Raw genomic sequence first — 16904 nt, 5'->3', positions numbered from 1 at the left:
CAGCACTTGCTCTTGGAACTTGACAGCTCTTTACAAGGTCCTTTATTGGCTCCTCTTACTCCATCCTTCTTTTCATGTTAGTGTTTGTTAATAGTTATGAATATTTATAGGCTTCATGTTACTTGTTGGAAGATAGATCAATAGAGATGATCCATTCTGATAAACTGAGAGGAAAAAAGACGTTTCAAAACGAAAACAAAGCAAAACAAAAAAACCTCAGTGAGCTGTGGGACAATATATAAAGGTCTAACACATGTGTTTTGGGGATCCCAGAAAAGAAGAGAGAGAACAGGGAAGAAAAACTACTTGAAGAAATAATGCCTGACATCTCCAAAATTTGGAGGTAGACATAATTTACAAATTCAAGAAGTTCCGTGAACCCCAAGTAGGATAAGTACAAAGAAAAACCACATGTAGACGCATCATTGTCAAACTACTGAAAACAAAGGTTAAAGAGAAAGTCTTGAAAGCAGTCTGAATTAGACGAAGCACTGTATATGGGAGAACATTAACAAGAAAATCCACTGAGTTCTCATCGGAAACGATGGAAACCAGGAGACAGTGGAACAACATTTTAAAATGCTGAACAACAACAAAAAATAACTTTCGACTCAGAACTCTATCTATATTCAGGGAAAATATCCTTCAGGAATGGAGGCAAAATAAGGACATTTTGAGATAGATGAAAACTAAGAGAATTAATCAACAGATCTGCACTAAAAGAAGTGCTAAAGGAGGTCTTTCCACCTGAAGAAACGTGATAGTAGAGGGAAACCTTGATCTTTGGGTAGAGACGAAGAACACCAGAAACGCTAAATACGTGGGTAAACATTTAAACATTAAAGAATACTTATTTGCTCTTAATTTCTTTATTATACATATGACTATTTAAAGTAAAAGTTATAATAGTATATTGTAGGTTTTATAATCTGTGTAGACCTAATACACATGGCAACTACAGCATAAAAGATGGGGCAGAGGGGGAAGGAATCTATGTGGTAGAAAGGTTCTTACATTTATGTGAAGTGGTACAATGTTAGCCACAACCAGACAGTAAAAAGTTAGGGATATACAGTAAGTCCCCTACATACAAACCTTCAAGTTGCAAACTTTCAAAGATGTGAATGTGCATTCGTATGTCCAATCACGTAAGTTAGTTCACGTGTCTGGCATACATTGTCACATGCATGCATCCTCTACAAGTGATTGTGCTTTTGTATACTTTACTGAGCAGTACTGTATAGAGTAAAGTAGTACAGTACCTTTATTTCAAGTCCAGGCTGTCCGGAAGCAAGTGTAAAAGCAGTGGTGATGTAGCTGGTACTGCTAAGAAGAGCCAAGCGATAATGATGGAAACAAAAGTGAAAATACTTGAGAGAGTGGAGCCAGGCGAAAAGATTGTAGACATTGCTTGTTCTTATAACCTGAGTCGTTCAACCATTGGCACGATTCTAAAGAACAAGGACAAGATCATGGGACATGTGAAGTCTTCTGTGCCGATGACGTCGACAATAATATCGAAGAAGTGTGGAAAAGGGATGGAGGAGATGGAGAAACTCCTCAGTGTGCGGATGCAGGATCAACATCAGCGCCGAGTCCTGCTCAGCTTAATGCTGATTCAAGAGGAAGCTAAAAGCCTTCATGAAGACTTGAAGAAGAAACATGGCAAAGAATCAGAGGGCACATATTTTAATGCCAGCCATGGCTGGTTTCATTGGTTCAAGGCTAGAGCCAACCTTCACAATGTAAAAATAAGTGGCAAGGCAGCGATTGCAGATACAGTAGCTGCCTGGGAATTTCCTGAAACGCTTTGAGAAATTATTGATGAAGGCCACATTTACCCAAGCAGGTGTTTAATGTGGATGAGACAGGACTGTACTGTAAGAGGATGCCAGACCAAAGTTACATCAGTAAGGAGGAAAAGTTGATGCCAGTGCATTGAGAGTATCATTGGCTCTGGGTGGAGATGGACCCAGAAGACTCTGGAAAGTAGACTATGCAGCATGCCCATCTCCAGGGATGGGGACCGTGGCAGGGACAGAGGTAGGGACAAAAAAAAAGGCAGGGAAAGAGAAAGTGAACTGGTGGAAGAAGAAAAGATAGGGTAATGTTTTTGCATGTGTAACACTCGAAATACTTTGGTGTTTGTACTGGTTCAACCATTCATGGCCTAGTGCCCGAGTCGTTTCCCGGTCTGCTCCAGCATCAAGTGGTTACAGTTATGGATTGCAAATTTATTGACATTTGACATCTACACCAGCCTTCCTTTGATCAACAGAACTCTCTGCCGCCAAACTGAATAATTACAGAAGATTTCAGCAGTCACAGGGATGCCAAAAAGGTCATTAAATCACCTTGAAAAAAAAAAGTTGATGCCAGGGTATAAAGCAGCAAAGGATAGGCTAACTCTGTTGTTTGGTGGCAATGCTTCCAGTGATATGAAGCTGAAGCCTCTCTTAGTTTATCATTCAGAGAACCCAAGAGCCCTTAAAAACATAGCCAAGGGCTCTCTTCCTGTTGTGTGCAAGAGTAACCCCAAAGCCTGGGTGACACAGACCATTTTACAGGACTGGTTTTTCCACCACTTTATCCCGGAGGTAGAGAAACATTGCTTGGAGAAGGACGTCCCTCACATTCAACATTCTTTTGCTGCTCAACAATGCTCTGGGCCACCCCCCCATTCATCGACAAGTTTCATCCCAACATCAAAGTAGTGCATCTGTCACCGAATACTACGTTGCTCATCTAACCTATGGACCAGGGAGTTATAGCGACTTTCAAGAAATATTATTTACCTCACACTTTTCGTCAGGCAGTAAAGGCGAGTGACCAATCAGGAACAATCGTGGCAATTTTGGAAAGACTATAACATCTACAAGGCCATAAAAGACATTGACTTTGCTTGGCGTGAGGTTACGGCTGTCACCATGAATGGGGTTTGGAAGAACCTTTGCCCACAGTTTGTTCATGATTTTCGTGGATTTGAGAAGGTGGATGAGGAGTCCAAAGAGGTCTTTCAGCAACTTAGTGACCCTCAGCGAGAAGCTGGAGCTAGATCTGCAAGAGGACGACTTCACTGAACTCCTTGGTGTGCAACATGAGGAGCTTACTGATGGAATTGGAGGCCCAGAGAAAGGATGAAGAGGGACAGGAGGAAGAAGATGTAACGGAAGGACCAAAGAGATTCATGACGCCGGAAATGGCAAGGGGATTTTCTTTATTTGAGGAGGCACTGTTAGTTTATGAGGCACAGGACCCGAACGTAGAACGGTACCCGAAGGTTGCAGCAGCCGTTCAGAATGCAATCCAGTGCTACCTTGTTATCTATGACGAGAAAAAGAGAGCTACTACCCAGACATCACTGGATCATTTTTTAAGAGGGTAGGTAGAATTGAATCCAGCAAGGAGCCAGAGCCTGTGCCATCCACGTCAGCCATGAGTGACATTGCAGCTTGCACTCTGTCACCTATTGCTGAGGATCCTTCAGCTCTACCATCTCCCACCTCCTCTCCCTCCTCCAGTGAGTAACACTTCCTGCCTGTTCGCTTGATGCCAGCTGTTGTACTGCACTACTGTACTATTCAAGGCACTGTACTGTAAGATTAAAAATGTTTACTTTGTTTTTTGTGTTTGTATTTTTATGTATCATTTGTGTGAAAAGTATTATAAACCATAACAGTGCAGTACTATATAGCCGATTGGGTTTGTTGGGTGCCTAGGCTAACTTTGCAGGACTTACGGACAAATTGGACTTATGAACGTGCTGTCGGAATGGAACTCATTCATATGTGTGGGACTTACTGTATATTACAATGTTTAGAATAGCAAAAAGTGATAATTGCCTAAAAAGGCAGTAGATTAGTTAAAATGTAATTGAAAAAATTGATTATCTCAGGCACGAAAAAGAGAACATAGGAGCAAAAATAGATGGACAGGGCTTCCCTGGTGGCACAGTGGTTGAGAATCTGCCTGCTAATGCAGGGGACACGGGTTCGAGCCCTGGTCTGGGAAGATCCCACATGCCGTGGAGCAACTAGGCCCGTGACCCACAACTACTGAGCCTGCGCGACTGGAGCCTGTGCTCTGCAAAAGAGAGGCCACGATAGTGAGAGGCCCACGTACCGTGATGAAGAGTGGCCCCGCTTGCTGCAACTAGAGAAAGCTCTAGCACAGAAACGAAGACCCAACATAGCAATCAATCAATCAATCAATAAAAAAAAATAGATGGACAGACAGTGCTATGGACTGAATATTTGTAAACCTTTCCCCCTCATTCACCTGTTAAATTCTAACCCCCAAAGGGATGGGATTTGGAGGTGGGGCCTTGGGAAGTGATTAGCCCATGAGGGGGGAGCCCTCATGAGTGAGATTAGTTCCCTTATAAAAGAGACCCCAGACAGCTGCCTCATCCTGTTCTGCCATGTGAGAAGATGGCTAGTTGATAACAACTAGACAAGAAATCAGTCCATATAAAGAAGAGCTTTATTACTAGTACTTTATTACTCAGCCGTACAAAGGAACGAAATTGGGTCATTTGTAGAGACGTGGATGGATCTAGAGACTGTCATACAGAGTGAAGGAAGTCAGAGAGAGAAAAACAAATATCGTATATTAATGCATATATGTGGAACCTAGAAAAATGGTACAGATGAACCGGTTTGCAGGACAGAAGTAGAGACACAGATGTAGAGCACAAACGTGTGGACACCAAGGTGGGAAAGTGGTGGGGGCGGGGGGGTGGTGCTGTGATGAATTGGGGGATTGGGATTGACTTATATACTCTAATATGTATAAAATGGATAACTAATAAGAGCCTGCTGTATAAAAAAATAAATAAAATAAAGTTCAAAAATTAAAAAAAAAGAAAAAGAAAAAAGAATAGCTTTATGACATTAACAATCACAGCAGAAACCCACCTGTAAAGACAGATTGACCAACGTGCCACCATGGGCTCTGCATCTCTAACTTTACTCCTCCAACTCGGCAGCCTTGCAGGGAGGCCTTCCTATTGGTGGAAGGCCAATGGGCGTGTCTTTCGCTTCCGAAGGCGCCAAGCCTTGGGACCTCACGCCCTCAGTGCGCGTGGCTACTGCTGCTTCCGTAGCAAAGCGCCTCCTCACGTGATCTCCTGATCCAACCACTTTCTCTGTAAGGAGACATCTAGATCTTTCTCCCTCATCTTCCTCGGGCTTCCGGGAGCACCCGGAAACCCACGTGGCGTTCGCACAGAGTGCCTGGGACAGTGGGCTGCACAGTTCCTGGCTGCAGTGCTGAGACGAGCTCTTCAGCCCCTTCTGAGCGGGACTCCGGCGTCATCCACAGAGTCAGAGAAGGTCAGGAGACAGGCGGGGGCTTTGCCGGGGGCTGGACTCCGCAGGTACCGGTGGCGCTGGGAAGGAGTGGAGGTGGGGGGAGGGGTACGCGCTGCTCGATGGGGAGTGGGGGAGGGGCGGCGGAGGGCAGCGGGCTGAAGGGGGGCTGGGGGAAGGGTCCCTCAGTGTGCTGGTCCGAGGGCAGGACCGCTGGCTGCCGGGGTGGCTGGTGGGGGGGCGTTCTGGAGTTGGGGTGCAGAGGGTGGGGCTAATGGCTAAGTGTGTGGGGGGGTCCAGAGCGGAGGGCTTCCTGCTGGGCGGGTGGGGCCGGCTTTGGGAGCCAGCGGAGAGGACGACTGCCTGCGGGGGTGGGGAGGACGCGACGGGCGGGCCACTCCCCCTCCTCGGGCCGAGACACAAGGCGAGGGCTAACGGCTGCTGCGTGTGGCGGGAGGAAGGCGGAGCTACTCCTGGCGCAGGCGCGGGTCGATGGGGAGGACTCTCGGGCCCCCTCCCCGGGCCGAGACACGAGGCGAGGGCTAACGGCTGCTGCGTGTGGCGGGAGGAAGGCGGAGCTACTGCTGGCGGAGGCACGGGTCGATGGGGAGGACTCCCGGGCGCGGGTGCGGTAGGCGTTGGGGGAGCTCCCGCCGGGGCGGGGGGCGGGGTGGAGGCGGAGGACGCTCGTGGCAGGAAGGGGGCTCCGGCTCCCGGGTGGGCGGGGGCAAGACGGGTGGACTCTGCGTCTGGGGTGCGAGAGGCGAGAGCCCCTGGCTCTGAGGGTGCTCGGGGGAGGACTCCCCGGTGTGGGGAGGTGAGAGAGGCAGTCTGATCTCTAAGCATGGGGGGCGCCCGGCTTGCAGGGCCCAGAGCGGATCGCCAGCAGGTGGTGGGTGGGGGAGGGTGTATGGGGGGATGTGGTCGGGGGAGGGGGCGGGGAGGAGCCGCCTGGCCACGAGGGGCGTTAAGTGATGCTGAGAGGGGAGGCGCTGGGGCTGCTGTGATCCGGTGGAGGCTGTTGACCATGGCAGATGGATTTGTGGGGGTCCAGGGAGGGGTCCTGCCCTGCTGCATGAGGCATCAAGAAGCTCCGCTGGCTGCCGGGGTGGGGCTAATGGCTAAGCGTGGGGGGGTCCAGAGCGGAGGGCTTCCTCCTGGGCGGGTGGGGCCGGCTTTGGGGGCCAGAGGAGAGGACGACTGGCTGCGGGGGTGGGGAGGACGCGACGGGCGGGCCACTCCCCCTCCCCGGGCCGAGACAGGAGGGGAGGGCTAACGGCTGCTGCGTGTGGCGGGAGGAAGGCGGAGCTACTCCTGGCGCAGGCGCGGGTCGATGGGGAGGACTCCCGGGCGCGGGCGCGGTAGGCGTTATGGGAGCTCCCGCCGGGGCGGGGGACGCTCGTGGCAGGAAGGGGGCTCTGGCTCCCGGGTGGGCAGGGGTAAGAGGGGTGGGCTCTGCGTCTGGGGTGCGAGAGGCGAGAGCCCCTGGCGCTGAGGGTGCTCGGGGGAGGACTCCTCGGTGTGGGGAGGTGAGAGAGGCAGTCTGATCTCTAAGCATGTGGGGCGCCCGGCTTGCAGGGCCCAGAGACGAGTGCCACCAGCTGGGGGGTGGGGGAGGGTGTATGGGGGGATGTAGTGGGGGGGGGTGGGGAGGAGCCGCCTGGCCACGAGGGGCGTAATTGATGCTGAGAGGGGAGGCGCTGGGGCTGCTGTGATCTGGTGGAGGCTGTTGGCCATGGCAGATGGATTTGTGGGGGTCCAGGGAGGGGCTCTGGCCCACTGCATGAGGCATCGAGAAGCTCCAGGTCGCCTTTGTCCGGGTGGCACAGGAATTGCAGAGGTGGGTGGGCGGGGCGAGGCCCTGGCCTCCACACAGAGTACAGATTCTTTACGGGGGTGCTTTGCACATTCACCCGGACAGGCCATACCAGAGTTGTAAAAAAGTCTCCATAAATTTAACAGTATTGCAATTTTACATGATAAGTTTTCTCATCATGGGGAAATGTTATTTGATGGTACTAATGATAATATATCTTTAAATATTGGGAAACCCATGGATCAAAGAAAAAAATCACAGAGGGACTTAGAAAATATTTCAAAGTGAATACTCAAAAAACACAACTTACCAAAATTAGTGGGAGGCAGCAAAAAGCGACAGGAGGAAACTGTATTCCTCTAAATGCTTCTGTTAGAAGAGTCAGGACATAAAATCAGTGAGCTAACAGCCCATTTAGAGATGCTAGAAGAAGAAGAGCAAAGGAAACATAAAATGAAGTAATAAGAGAGCTAAGAGAGGAAATCAGTGATAGAAAGCAAATTATGGACACGATGAACAAAGCCATGCTCTTCTTTGGAAAGAGCAAGAAAACTGAGAAAGTCCTAGAGCGATGAATCAAGGAAAAATAGAAAGAACGCTGATCACCAATGTCAGGAATGAAAGAGGGCTAACGTTACGGATCAGATGTACATTACAAAGAGAATATAGGGATATTATGGAAATGTTTATGCTAAAAAATTGGAAGACTTGAAAAATCCCTTGGGAGAAAGGCAGCTTCCTAAAACTGAGGCCAGAAATGGAGAAAATGTGACGAGCCTTCTATCTTTTTTTAAAAATTATTTTATTTTATTTTATTATTGCTTCTTGAGTCGTATACAAGAAGTGCTCTTTTATTATTATTTTTAAAATTTATTTTTACTTTTGGCTGCATTGGGTCTTCGTTGCTGTGCGCGGGCTTTCTCTAGGTGCGGCGAGCGGGGGCTACTCTTCGTTGCGGTGCACGGGCCTCTCATTACGGTGGCTTCTCTTGTTGAGGAGCACGGGCTCCAGGCATGTGGGCTTCAGTGGTTGTGTCACGTGGGTGCAGTAGTTGTGGCTCATGGGCTCTAGAGCGCTGGGTCAGTGGTTGCGGCGCGCGGGGTTAGTTGCTCCACGGCATGTGGGATCTTCCCGGACCAGGGATCGAACCTGTGTCCCCTGCACTGGCAGGTGGATTCTTAACCACTGCACCACCAGGGAAGTCCCTAGCCTTCTATCTTGTAAATAAATTTAATTTATCAAAAAGAAGTTTCCTAAAGTCAAACAAACAAAACAGGGCAGGGAGGTGCTCCAGGCTGCTGCTGTGAGGGGCAGTAGGGTGGGCTGTGTGGCACAAACATGCTTCTCTCCCCTTTGCACCCACAGGCCGATTCCCACACTTCAACAGTCTGTGCACACCTGTTTGATCGCTTCCCCCCACCCTCAGGTCCTCGAAGATGGCGATGGCTCTGGCGATACTGCGGGACTGGTGCAGGTGGATGGGCGTGAACGCTCAGCGATCTCTGCTCATCCTGGGCATCCCGGACGACTGCAAAGACCAGGAATTCCAGGAGGCTGTGCAGGCTGCCCTGTGTTCCCTGGGCAGGTACCGAGTGCTGGGCAAGGACTACAGAAAGGAGCTGGGGTCGAGTGTTGCCCTGGTCGAGTTTGCTGAGTATTTAAATCACAGCTTGATCCCCCGCCAAATACCAGGCAAGGGGGGGCCCTGGACTGTGGTCTGCCTGCCCCAGGCCCCTGATGCTGAGTCACAGGATAGACCCAATTTCCCTGCACAGCCCCAGAGACAAGCAGTGGTTGGCAGGGCAGGTGAGGCAGGAACTGCAGGTCACTCAGGAACTGCAGGTGAGGAGGAAGCTGCAGGGGACGCGGGAGCCGCAGCTATGGAGGGAGACGCAGGTGAGGAGGAAGCCTTAGGTGAGGTGGCAGCTGGAGGTGAGGAAGGAGCTGGAGTTGAGGCAGGAGCTGCAGGTGAGGAGGGAGCCTTAGGTGAGGTGGCAGCTGGAGGTGAGGCAGGAGCTGGAGTTGAGGAAGGAGCTGCAGGTGAGGCGGGAGCTGGAGGTGAGGCAGGAGCTGCAGATGAGGCAGGGGATGGAGGTGAGGCAGGAGCTGCAGGTGAGGCAGGAGGTGCAGATGAGGAAGGAGATGCAGGTGCGGCAGGAGCTGCAGGTGAGGCAGGAGCTGCAGGTGAGGCAGGGCATGGAGGTGAGGAGGGAGCTGCAGGTGAGGCAGGAGCTGGAGGTGAGGCAGGAGGTGCAGGTGAGGCGGGAGCCTCAGGTGAGGCAGGAGCTGCAGGTGAGGCAGGAGCTGGAGGTGAGGCAGGAGCTGCAGGTGAGGCAGGGGATGGAGGTGAGGCAGGAGCCGCAGGTGAGGCAGGAGGTGCAGGTGAGGAGGGAGCTTCAGGTGAGGAGGGAGCCTCAGGTGAGGAGGGAGCTGCAGGTGAGGCAGGAGCTGCAGATGAGGAGGGAGCTGCAGGTGAGGAGGGAGCTGCAGGTGAGGCAGGAGCTGCAGGTGAGGAGGGAGCCTCAGGTGAGGCAGGAGCTGCAGGTGGGGAAGGAGCTGAGGGTCAAGCAGGAGCTGAAGGTGAAGCACGAGTGTCAGATGAGGAGGGAGTTGCAGGTGACAGAAATGTTGCAGGCGTGGCAGGACTTCTGAATATGGCAGGACCCACGGGCGAGGCAATGACTGCAGCTGAGAAAGCAGCTGTGGAAGCGGCAGCCGCCATGGATGAGGCAGGGCCCTGGACCCAGCAGTGGAGGCAGGCCTTGCAGCCCGTGCTAGAGAAAATGGGCTACAAGGAGCTGGGAACCTTCTCGGGGGTGGAAGAGCCGGGCCACGGGGAAGAGTCCTTTGAGAGCTGGCTGGAGCAGGCCAACGACATGCTGCACCTGTGGCGCCACGTGTCTGAGAGGGAGAGGAGGAGGAGGCTGGTGGAGAGCTTGCGCGGCCCCGCGCTGGACCTCCTGTGCGGCCTCCTGGCGGAAGATCCCGAGCTGGCTGCCCAGGACTGCCTGGCCGCGCTGGTGCAGGGGTTTGGGAACAAGGACCCCCGGGTGAGCGCTCGGCTGAAGTTCGTGACCTGTGCCCAGCGGCCTCAGGAGACTCTCTTTGCGTACGTCCTGCGCCTGGAAGGCCTGCTGCAGTCGGCCCTGGAGAAGGGGGCCCTCCACCCGGCCGCGGCGGACCACGTGCGCGCCCGGCAGGTGCTGATGCGGGCCCGGCTGAACGACACGCTCCAGAAGGAGCTGAGGAGGATGCGGCTGATGCGGAGGCCTCCCGGCTTCTTGGGGATGCTGCGGCTCGTCCAGAAGGCCGAGGCCTGGGAGGCCGACCCGGCTAGCAGTGAGCAGTTCCCAGGGGGAGAAGAGGCCCGTGTGGACGTGGGAGTCCTGGCAGCAGCCGCCCAGGCCGCCCCGGCCCATGAGGCCATCACCGAGGGCACCACTGCAGATGGCACCAAGGCCTCCCCGGCCGGTGAAGATACCGCCGCCCAGGCCGCCCTTTCCAAGGAAGGTAGCGCCGAGGACCACCCAGCGCGTGAAAAGGCCAGTGAGGCAGTTGCCAGCACTGCCAAGGCTGGTGAGGCGGCCCCTGAAGATCATGGTGCCGCCAGGGCAGCCCCTGGCCCTGGGGAGACCAGCAAGGCCTCCGCGGCCACTCAGGAAGATGGAAGTGCTCCCGCCTCTGGGGGCCTAGGTCAGGCAGGACCCTCAGATGCCCCCGGGGCCCCCATGCCTGGCCGGGTGGGCAGTGCTTCCCCGGTGGCCCCAGGAGGTCCGGGCTGGGAGCCAGAGGGCCTCGCCCAGGCAGGAGGCCAGGAGGCCGAGGAGCCCCCCGAGGAGGGGCTCGAGCCCATCCCGGAAGTGCCGGGAAATGAGGACGGGGCTGCAGAGATGAGCCCCCCGGGGTCCTCCTCGGGCCAGTAGTCTCAGCAGGCCCCGGGGCCCCCAGGCTTGGCGGCAGGGGGAGGCCAGGCCAGGCAGCCTCCTGGCCCCATGTTAAGGGCCACTCAAGGTGCCTGGGCCTCCCTCCTGAGAGGGGACCCCTATTCATCATCCCCTGGGGCAGGCTGCTCCCTGTCCTGGCAAGCCCAAATGTGTCCCTGTAGGCCCCAGAGTGACCCAGGTGTCAAGGAACCCCCCAGCCCCCGCTCCCCTCCCCCCAACACTCACACCCTAGCCATCGTCCCCCCGCGGGGCCCTGAGGAAGGGAGACTGTGGGGGGATGGAGGGCCGCCGGGTGGGGTGTAGCGGAGGCATTTTGTTGGGGACCCTGGGGGGGGCCGGGACCCGTGGCCTCCGGTGGCCGTTAGAAGTTCCTCTCTATGTTATCATGCCCTCTGTTCAATGGTTTCAGTCAATGTTTTTCTTTAATAAATTTCCCTGAACGTTTCATCTGAGTCTGGTGTCTGCTGTGGGCAATGGAGGGAAGGGGCTGCTGGGGGTGAGGGCGGGGGTCCAGAGTAGGAGTCCTGCTCAGCACCCATGGGACACCTCTCCAGTGAGAGGGTAGGGTAGGCACTTTGCAGACCCAGACATGGTGAGGGTTTTTCTTCCATTTCATAGGTGAATTGTAATGTTTTGGGGTTCAATTTGTTCTCATGCTGGGATGGTCATGTGTCCTATGTGTTCTGAAAATGGGTGGGGGTGATCCTGGTTTTCTCCTTCACTGGGGGCAGGTGCCACTGGCATCCAATTCCTGGGATCCAGGACCGCTCAAAGTGCGTGATGCACGGCGTGGGGCCCCGAAACAAGGAGCTGTCGTGCCAGGAGGTCTCTAGCCTCCTTGGTGAGAAAGCCAGTATTCGACTGATAGAGTTTTGAAAAAGCCCAAATGTCCTTAAACTTGAGGGATCCTAAAATGTGAAACTCTCACTGTGGAACAACAGTGACAGCACTCACCAAGCAGCTGAAAATCTCGCCTGGACACTCGTGCGGTTTCTAGGAGAATGGGCACAAACATCCCCACACCACCTCCAGCTGCAAACAGATTTGCTCTCGAGAAGAAAGGACCAGACTGGTGTCACGCACAGGGCGAAGGCCCAGTTGTGCGCGGGGTGGTGGGCAGGGGTGCTCTCTGAAGTGGTAACGTTCAGGGATGGGGGGACCTGGGTTTCATGCTAAGGGCAGTGGGAAGCTGTTGGACCATTTAGGCAGGCCCAGTGGACGCTTTTCATTCCTTCTGTCCCGGGACGTTGCTAGTTTATGAGGCTGAGCACAGCGCCCACAAGAGGAGCAGAAGATGCCAGGTGTGCAATCTCTCAGCTTCCCTCGCAGCCAGGGCGTGGGCACAGGACTGGGACCCATCAGTCAGATGCACCCGCTGCCGACTGAGTCTGGGTTCAGAGCTGGGAAGAGCAGGGGCCACATAGATCCCACTCGGGTGGGCAGGTGGTGGCGGGGGCAATCAGACCTGTTTCTCAAGAAGCGGTGGCAGCCATGGTGGTCATGGCAGCACCCAAGTCCCACAGGGGTGGTGCAAACCACAGTGTCTGTGCTCGGTGGTGGGAGGGAGGGAGCCAAAGGGGTGCTTTCACCAGCCCAGCAGCGTGGCATGCTTCGGAGCCTTGTTCCTCTCTGCAAAGCCTCCAGGCCTGGCTCTCCAGCCCTCCCCGAATGCTGATGGGACACCTGCCATCCTCCAGCTAATTCCCTTTGCGCTGCCACTGGCCACAGTGAGATGTGACGACTAAAGATTCCAAGTGGTACAAGGGCCTCCCAACGACACGCCTCGAAAGGACCCCCAGCCCCCAGGCTCCTGCTGGGTGGCTGGGGGTTGGAAGGTCATGGCTAATGCCTGCAGGGCGAGTCTGGGGGAAAGCAGGCGCGCGGGGCGGGGGGGTGCTTAAGGTGCGGGGCCCTAGGAGAATGGGGTCAGGGGCTGGGTCTTCGCCTCCTGTCTCTTGGAACTGAAGTGTGAGGGGGAGCCAGTCTGATGGTGAGAGCAGGGCCTGTGGTCTGTGCTCAGAGGCAGGGCGTGCGCCGCTGCCTGAGCAGCCCGTCCAGGCCCAGGTCAAGCTGGTGCCTCCTGCCAGCTGGGTGCGCCTGCTCCGCAGTGAAGACGAGCCTGTGAGGAGCGCGGGCGAGGCCCTGGGATCGGGAGTCTCGAGGCACAGCTTCAGTGAGTGTGTGTGTGTGCGTGTGGGGTGTGCACACGTGGCGTATATGTGGGTGAGTGTGTGTGGTCCATGTTAATGTGTGTGGGTGTGTGGTTTATGTGAATATGTGTGAATGTGTGTGTGACTTTGTGTGGGGGGTGTGTGAGTGTGTGTGCTTTTATGAACGTGTGAGTGAGTGTGGGAGCAGAGTGGCTTCTCTCTCAGGCTGAATTACTTTCTCTGAGACTTCCAGTGGCTTCCCTCTTCCCCGTGAACTGGAGGAAGAGCACATCAGCTGACTCCTTCCAACTGAGGGGGCCAAGGAGACTGGTTGTGGGGGGACCCTGTCCCCAGTGTCCTGCCCTGTCTCCATTCCCCGAAGCTTCAGGTGGTGTACTCATGTCCCACGTGGAGTGGCCAGAGACGTCTCCACAGGCCTTGACATCCTTTCACATTTCCTTCTCCGTCTCCGGCCCGCAGTCCAAGCCCACATTTTCTAGCCCCTCCTGGTCCTGCTGGGACCCGAGGCAGCTGGCAGAGGCCCACAGAGTGGCGCGCTCTCCACCCCCTGCCACGCCCTTTCCAGCAGACAGGGCTATGTCCATGGCTCTGCAGCCAAGGGCTGCCAGCTCACTGTGTGGACGGCTCTCCCTGAAGACCCGGGCAGACGCTGCTGGTGCCCCCTCCAGGCTCCAGTCCCATCTTGGTGCCAGCCCAGTCCCTGTGTGCAGAGGGGGAGACTGTATTTGGCAAATGGCCACTGAGATTCCCCCTATGGAGTGGCTGCTTGGGCGGGCAGCTCGGTGCCTGTCCCTTGGGGGGACACTGTGGAATTGGTCTTGAGCAGCTCCCCACAGGGGCTTGGTGTGGGAGCTTAAGCCTTGCTCTGCAGACACATTCTAGTGGTCACACTGGGCTTTGGGGGACAAGTTCACCAGAGCGGGGCTCCAGGGACTCTGCTGGCAGCCAGGCCCCCCAGGGAGCCAGCGACTTCTGGGTGAGCAGGGATCTGAGCTCAGGTTGGCCTTGAGGGAGCTTGTGAGCCTGCACTCCAGTGGCCGTCTTGCAGACCCCAAAGCCTGGTCTTTTTGAACACTTTGGGCTGGAGAGGATGCTTCAATCATCGTCGTGTAAGCTGTCAGTCTTTCCATCTGGTGCGTTCCAGACATCTGGCTCATTCCAAGCTCTTGGGGGATCCGAGAACCTTGCCATGGGGGCTGCATCAGGAACTCGTGCTGGCTGCCAGCTCTGCTACAGGGCGGTGCTGCCCTGCGGGGTCCCCAAGAGGTCAGGCCCCAGCAGTTTCCCCTCAGTGATCCTTTCGCCGAGCCCTGCCCTCTGGCGCCCATGGACACAGGTGCTCTCAGGGCTGGGGGGCTCAGGGACCCAAGGGCACACGTGTACTTCTAAAGCAGAAGGTGGATGTTTGCAGGTGCACACAGAGGGGCAGCGAGGAGGGGTGGAGGAAGCAGTGAGGCATCCCCAGCTGGGAGACAGCACTTGTCAAGTGTACCGTGTCGCTTGGGGTAAACTGCAACTAATTTTCCCAGGATTCCCTGCTCCTTATGGTCCCAGGTTCGGGTTGACCACAGGCTGCTGGTTCCTTGCTGCCCATTGCTTCGCTTTGTCCTCCTGGGGTGCCTCGCAGTCCTCATTGCCTTTGCCTTTCAGCAGTTACCTCGGGCCACTTTCTCTTTAACTTCTTCCCAGGGAGCTGGGAAGGTCCGCCATCTAATGCCCTGGGTCACGGTTTAAGGAACCACTCAGCCTTGGGATTGCCCAAGACCCCCGACTTGGTCATCAAAGGGCTGGAGCCCATTCGCCACGTCCAGCCATGTTGGGATATCAGACATCTCTTCTATGCTAGTCTTCAGCTCCCTTGTGAGGCCCCTGAGAGGCAGCCAGCTGAGGGCTGGCTCTCAGCCATGACACATCTCCCAAGGACCTAGTGTGACGTGTAACAGACACATTGGATATGACCTCACAAGTATGATGGCTGGCGGAGGGCAGGGCTGGGTGACAGTTCTCACCCGTCTTCTTCCCCATAGAGCAGCTCTCAGCCTGGACGGGCTAGGTCTTCCCAGCCTGGGCCCCTCCCCAGTCGAGAACCTGTGAGCTGGTGGAGCTGGGTGCTCTGTGCTCCTGCCTGAATCTTAGCTGCCTGTGAAAGATACCGACTTAAGCAAGGAAGTTCCTTCAAAGCCTTGGGCTTTCCCCCTCTCCAGTTTAACAGAAAAATGATGGGCTGGCCTGGCTTCAAAGAGAAAAATGGCTACAACACCAGACCAAAAATTAGGAAGCTCTCCAACCAAACACTGCTATGTCTGGTCAGGGATAGGGAGCAAGCTGGGCCAGCAATGCATCCTCAGAACTGGAGCAGGAATCAGACTGCCCCAAAGTCCAAGGTTACAGTCCAGAAGATCTGGTTAGATTAATGAAAATTAAGGACACAGAGCACTGGAGCAGTGGAATGTCACTGTGGAGACCCAGGGAGAAGATGTGGACATGTTGGCAAAATCAAGGGCATTCACAGCCCAATATGGGCCCTATACATAAAATGGAAACAGCAACAATTACAAAAATAATAAGAGGAGGAAAGGAACGGAAGCAAACAGGAAAAGAAAAGCACATCACAGGGGGAATTACACGAATAATACAGGAAGACTCTAGATAAAAACAAAAGAAAACAAATTTTAAAAACCCCAAAACTCCATAGATGCAAAAAAGTTTTAGAAAACATGATTGCTCAGAATAAAATTTGAAGAAGAGATGTAGGGTTCAAAGAAGAGACTATAAGAAGGCAGAAGGAAATGAAAGGAACGTAGCAGAACTCAGAAAAGAACTGGAAGAGAAAAATAGAAATATTACTGAGATGAAAGCCACGCTGAGAGCAATATCGATTCAAGTGAATGTGACCAAGGAGACCACATACATAATGGCCACCTGGGGACATAGCAGTTAGGCTTGAAGAAATCACAGAATACAAAATGGGAGAGAGTAGAAGATTGGAGAACAGACGACAATCTGGGAGATAACAAAGGAGATGCAACACATATATAATTGGTTTCCTAAAAAAGAGAACGATCAAGAGAAGAATATCTTCCTGGGAAAAGTCATGCTGGCCTTAGACTTCTCTGAATCAGTTCTCAGTGCCAGAAGCCAGTGGGAAAAGTTTTCCAGACTTCTGAGGAAAAGACAGTTTGCTCCGAGAATGTCCCATTCATCCAACTTGTCCTTCAAGTCTAAAAGCAGAAAGTTAAAATTACCACTGAAAAATAAAGGCTAGCCAACTAAAAGATGAATTGAAGCAAAGAACTTAGAAATGGAAGAACAATCCTGACCACTGAATCCATTTATATGCAGAACTAATATTCCATAACTGTGGAATTATGCATTCATGCTTCTCCTACTATAGGACAGAACGTAAATCTTAGAAATCTTGACAATGTAAAAGTAATAATCTAACCAAAACCAGACGTGGAGGACTGAGGGGGCGGGAGGAAGAGTGTGGAATGATTTGTTCATCTGTTAGAGCAGAGAGTCATTGGATACTGTGTTGGAGTATATCATTAACATAATACTTCAGGGACTTCCTTGGTGGTCCAGTGGTTAAGACTCTGAGCTCCCAAAGCAGGGGGCAGAGGTTTGATCCCTGGTTGGGGAACTAGGATCCCACATGCCATGC

General features: G+C 53.8%; 2 protein-coding genes across 2 annotated transcripts; one reads left to right on the top strand and one right to left on the bottom strand.

Annotated features, from left to right (window-relative positions):
• Positions 1 to 5324: 5324 nt before the first annotated feature.
• LOC137756480 (uncharacterized) lies at positions 5325 to 6338 on the bottom strand. Its single transcript, XM_068532719.1, has one exon. It carries the CDS (start codon positions 6336 to 6338, stop codon positions 5325 to 5327), a length of 1014 nt encoding a protein of 337 aa, XP_068388820.1.
• A 2223-nt stretch (positions 6339 to 8561) lies between these two features.
• LOC137757421 (paraneoplastic antigen Ma6E-like) lies at positions 8562 to 11048 on the top strand. Its single transcript, XM_068534115.1, has 2 exons — positions 8562 to 9111; positions 9292 to 11048. The coding sequence occupies exons 1-2, from the start codon at positions 8562 to 8564 to the stop codon at positions 11046 to 11048; spliced, it is 2307 nt and encodes a 768-aa protein (XP_068390216.1).
• The last annotated feature ends 5856 nt before the right edge of the window (positions 11049 to 16904 follow it).

This window comes from Eschrichtius robustus, chromosome X (genome assembly GCF_028021215.1).
Source record: "Eschrichtius robustus isolate mEscRob2 chromosome X, mEscRob2.pri, whole genome shotgun sequence".
NCBI lineage: Eukaryota > Metazoa > Chordata > Mammalia > Artiodactyla > Eschrichtiidae > Eschrichtius > Eschrichtius robustus.
Note: the sequence above shows the minus strand (reverse complement) of the source record. Positions and strands in the feature narration are given on the sequence as shown.

What these genes read in the sequence shown, in the direction of transcription:
- LOC137756480 (XM_068532719.1), bottom strand. Translation starts at nt 6,338, where the DNA reads ATGGTCAACAGCCTCCACCGGATCACAGCAGCCCCAGCGCCTCCCCTC.
- LOC137757421 (XM_068534115.1), top strand. Translation starts at nt 8,562, where the DNA reads ATGGCGATGGCTCTGGCGATACTGCGGGACTGGTGCAGGTGGATGGGC. An exon ending in AGGTGAGGAGGGAGCCTTAG is followed by an intron (nt 9,112 to 9,291) that starts GTGAGGTGGCAG and finishes CAGGAGCTGCAG; the next exon opens with GTGAGGCAGGAGCTGCAGGT.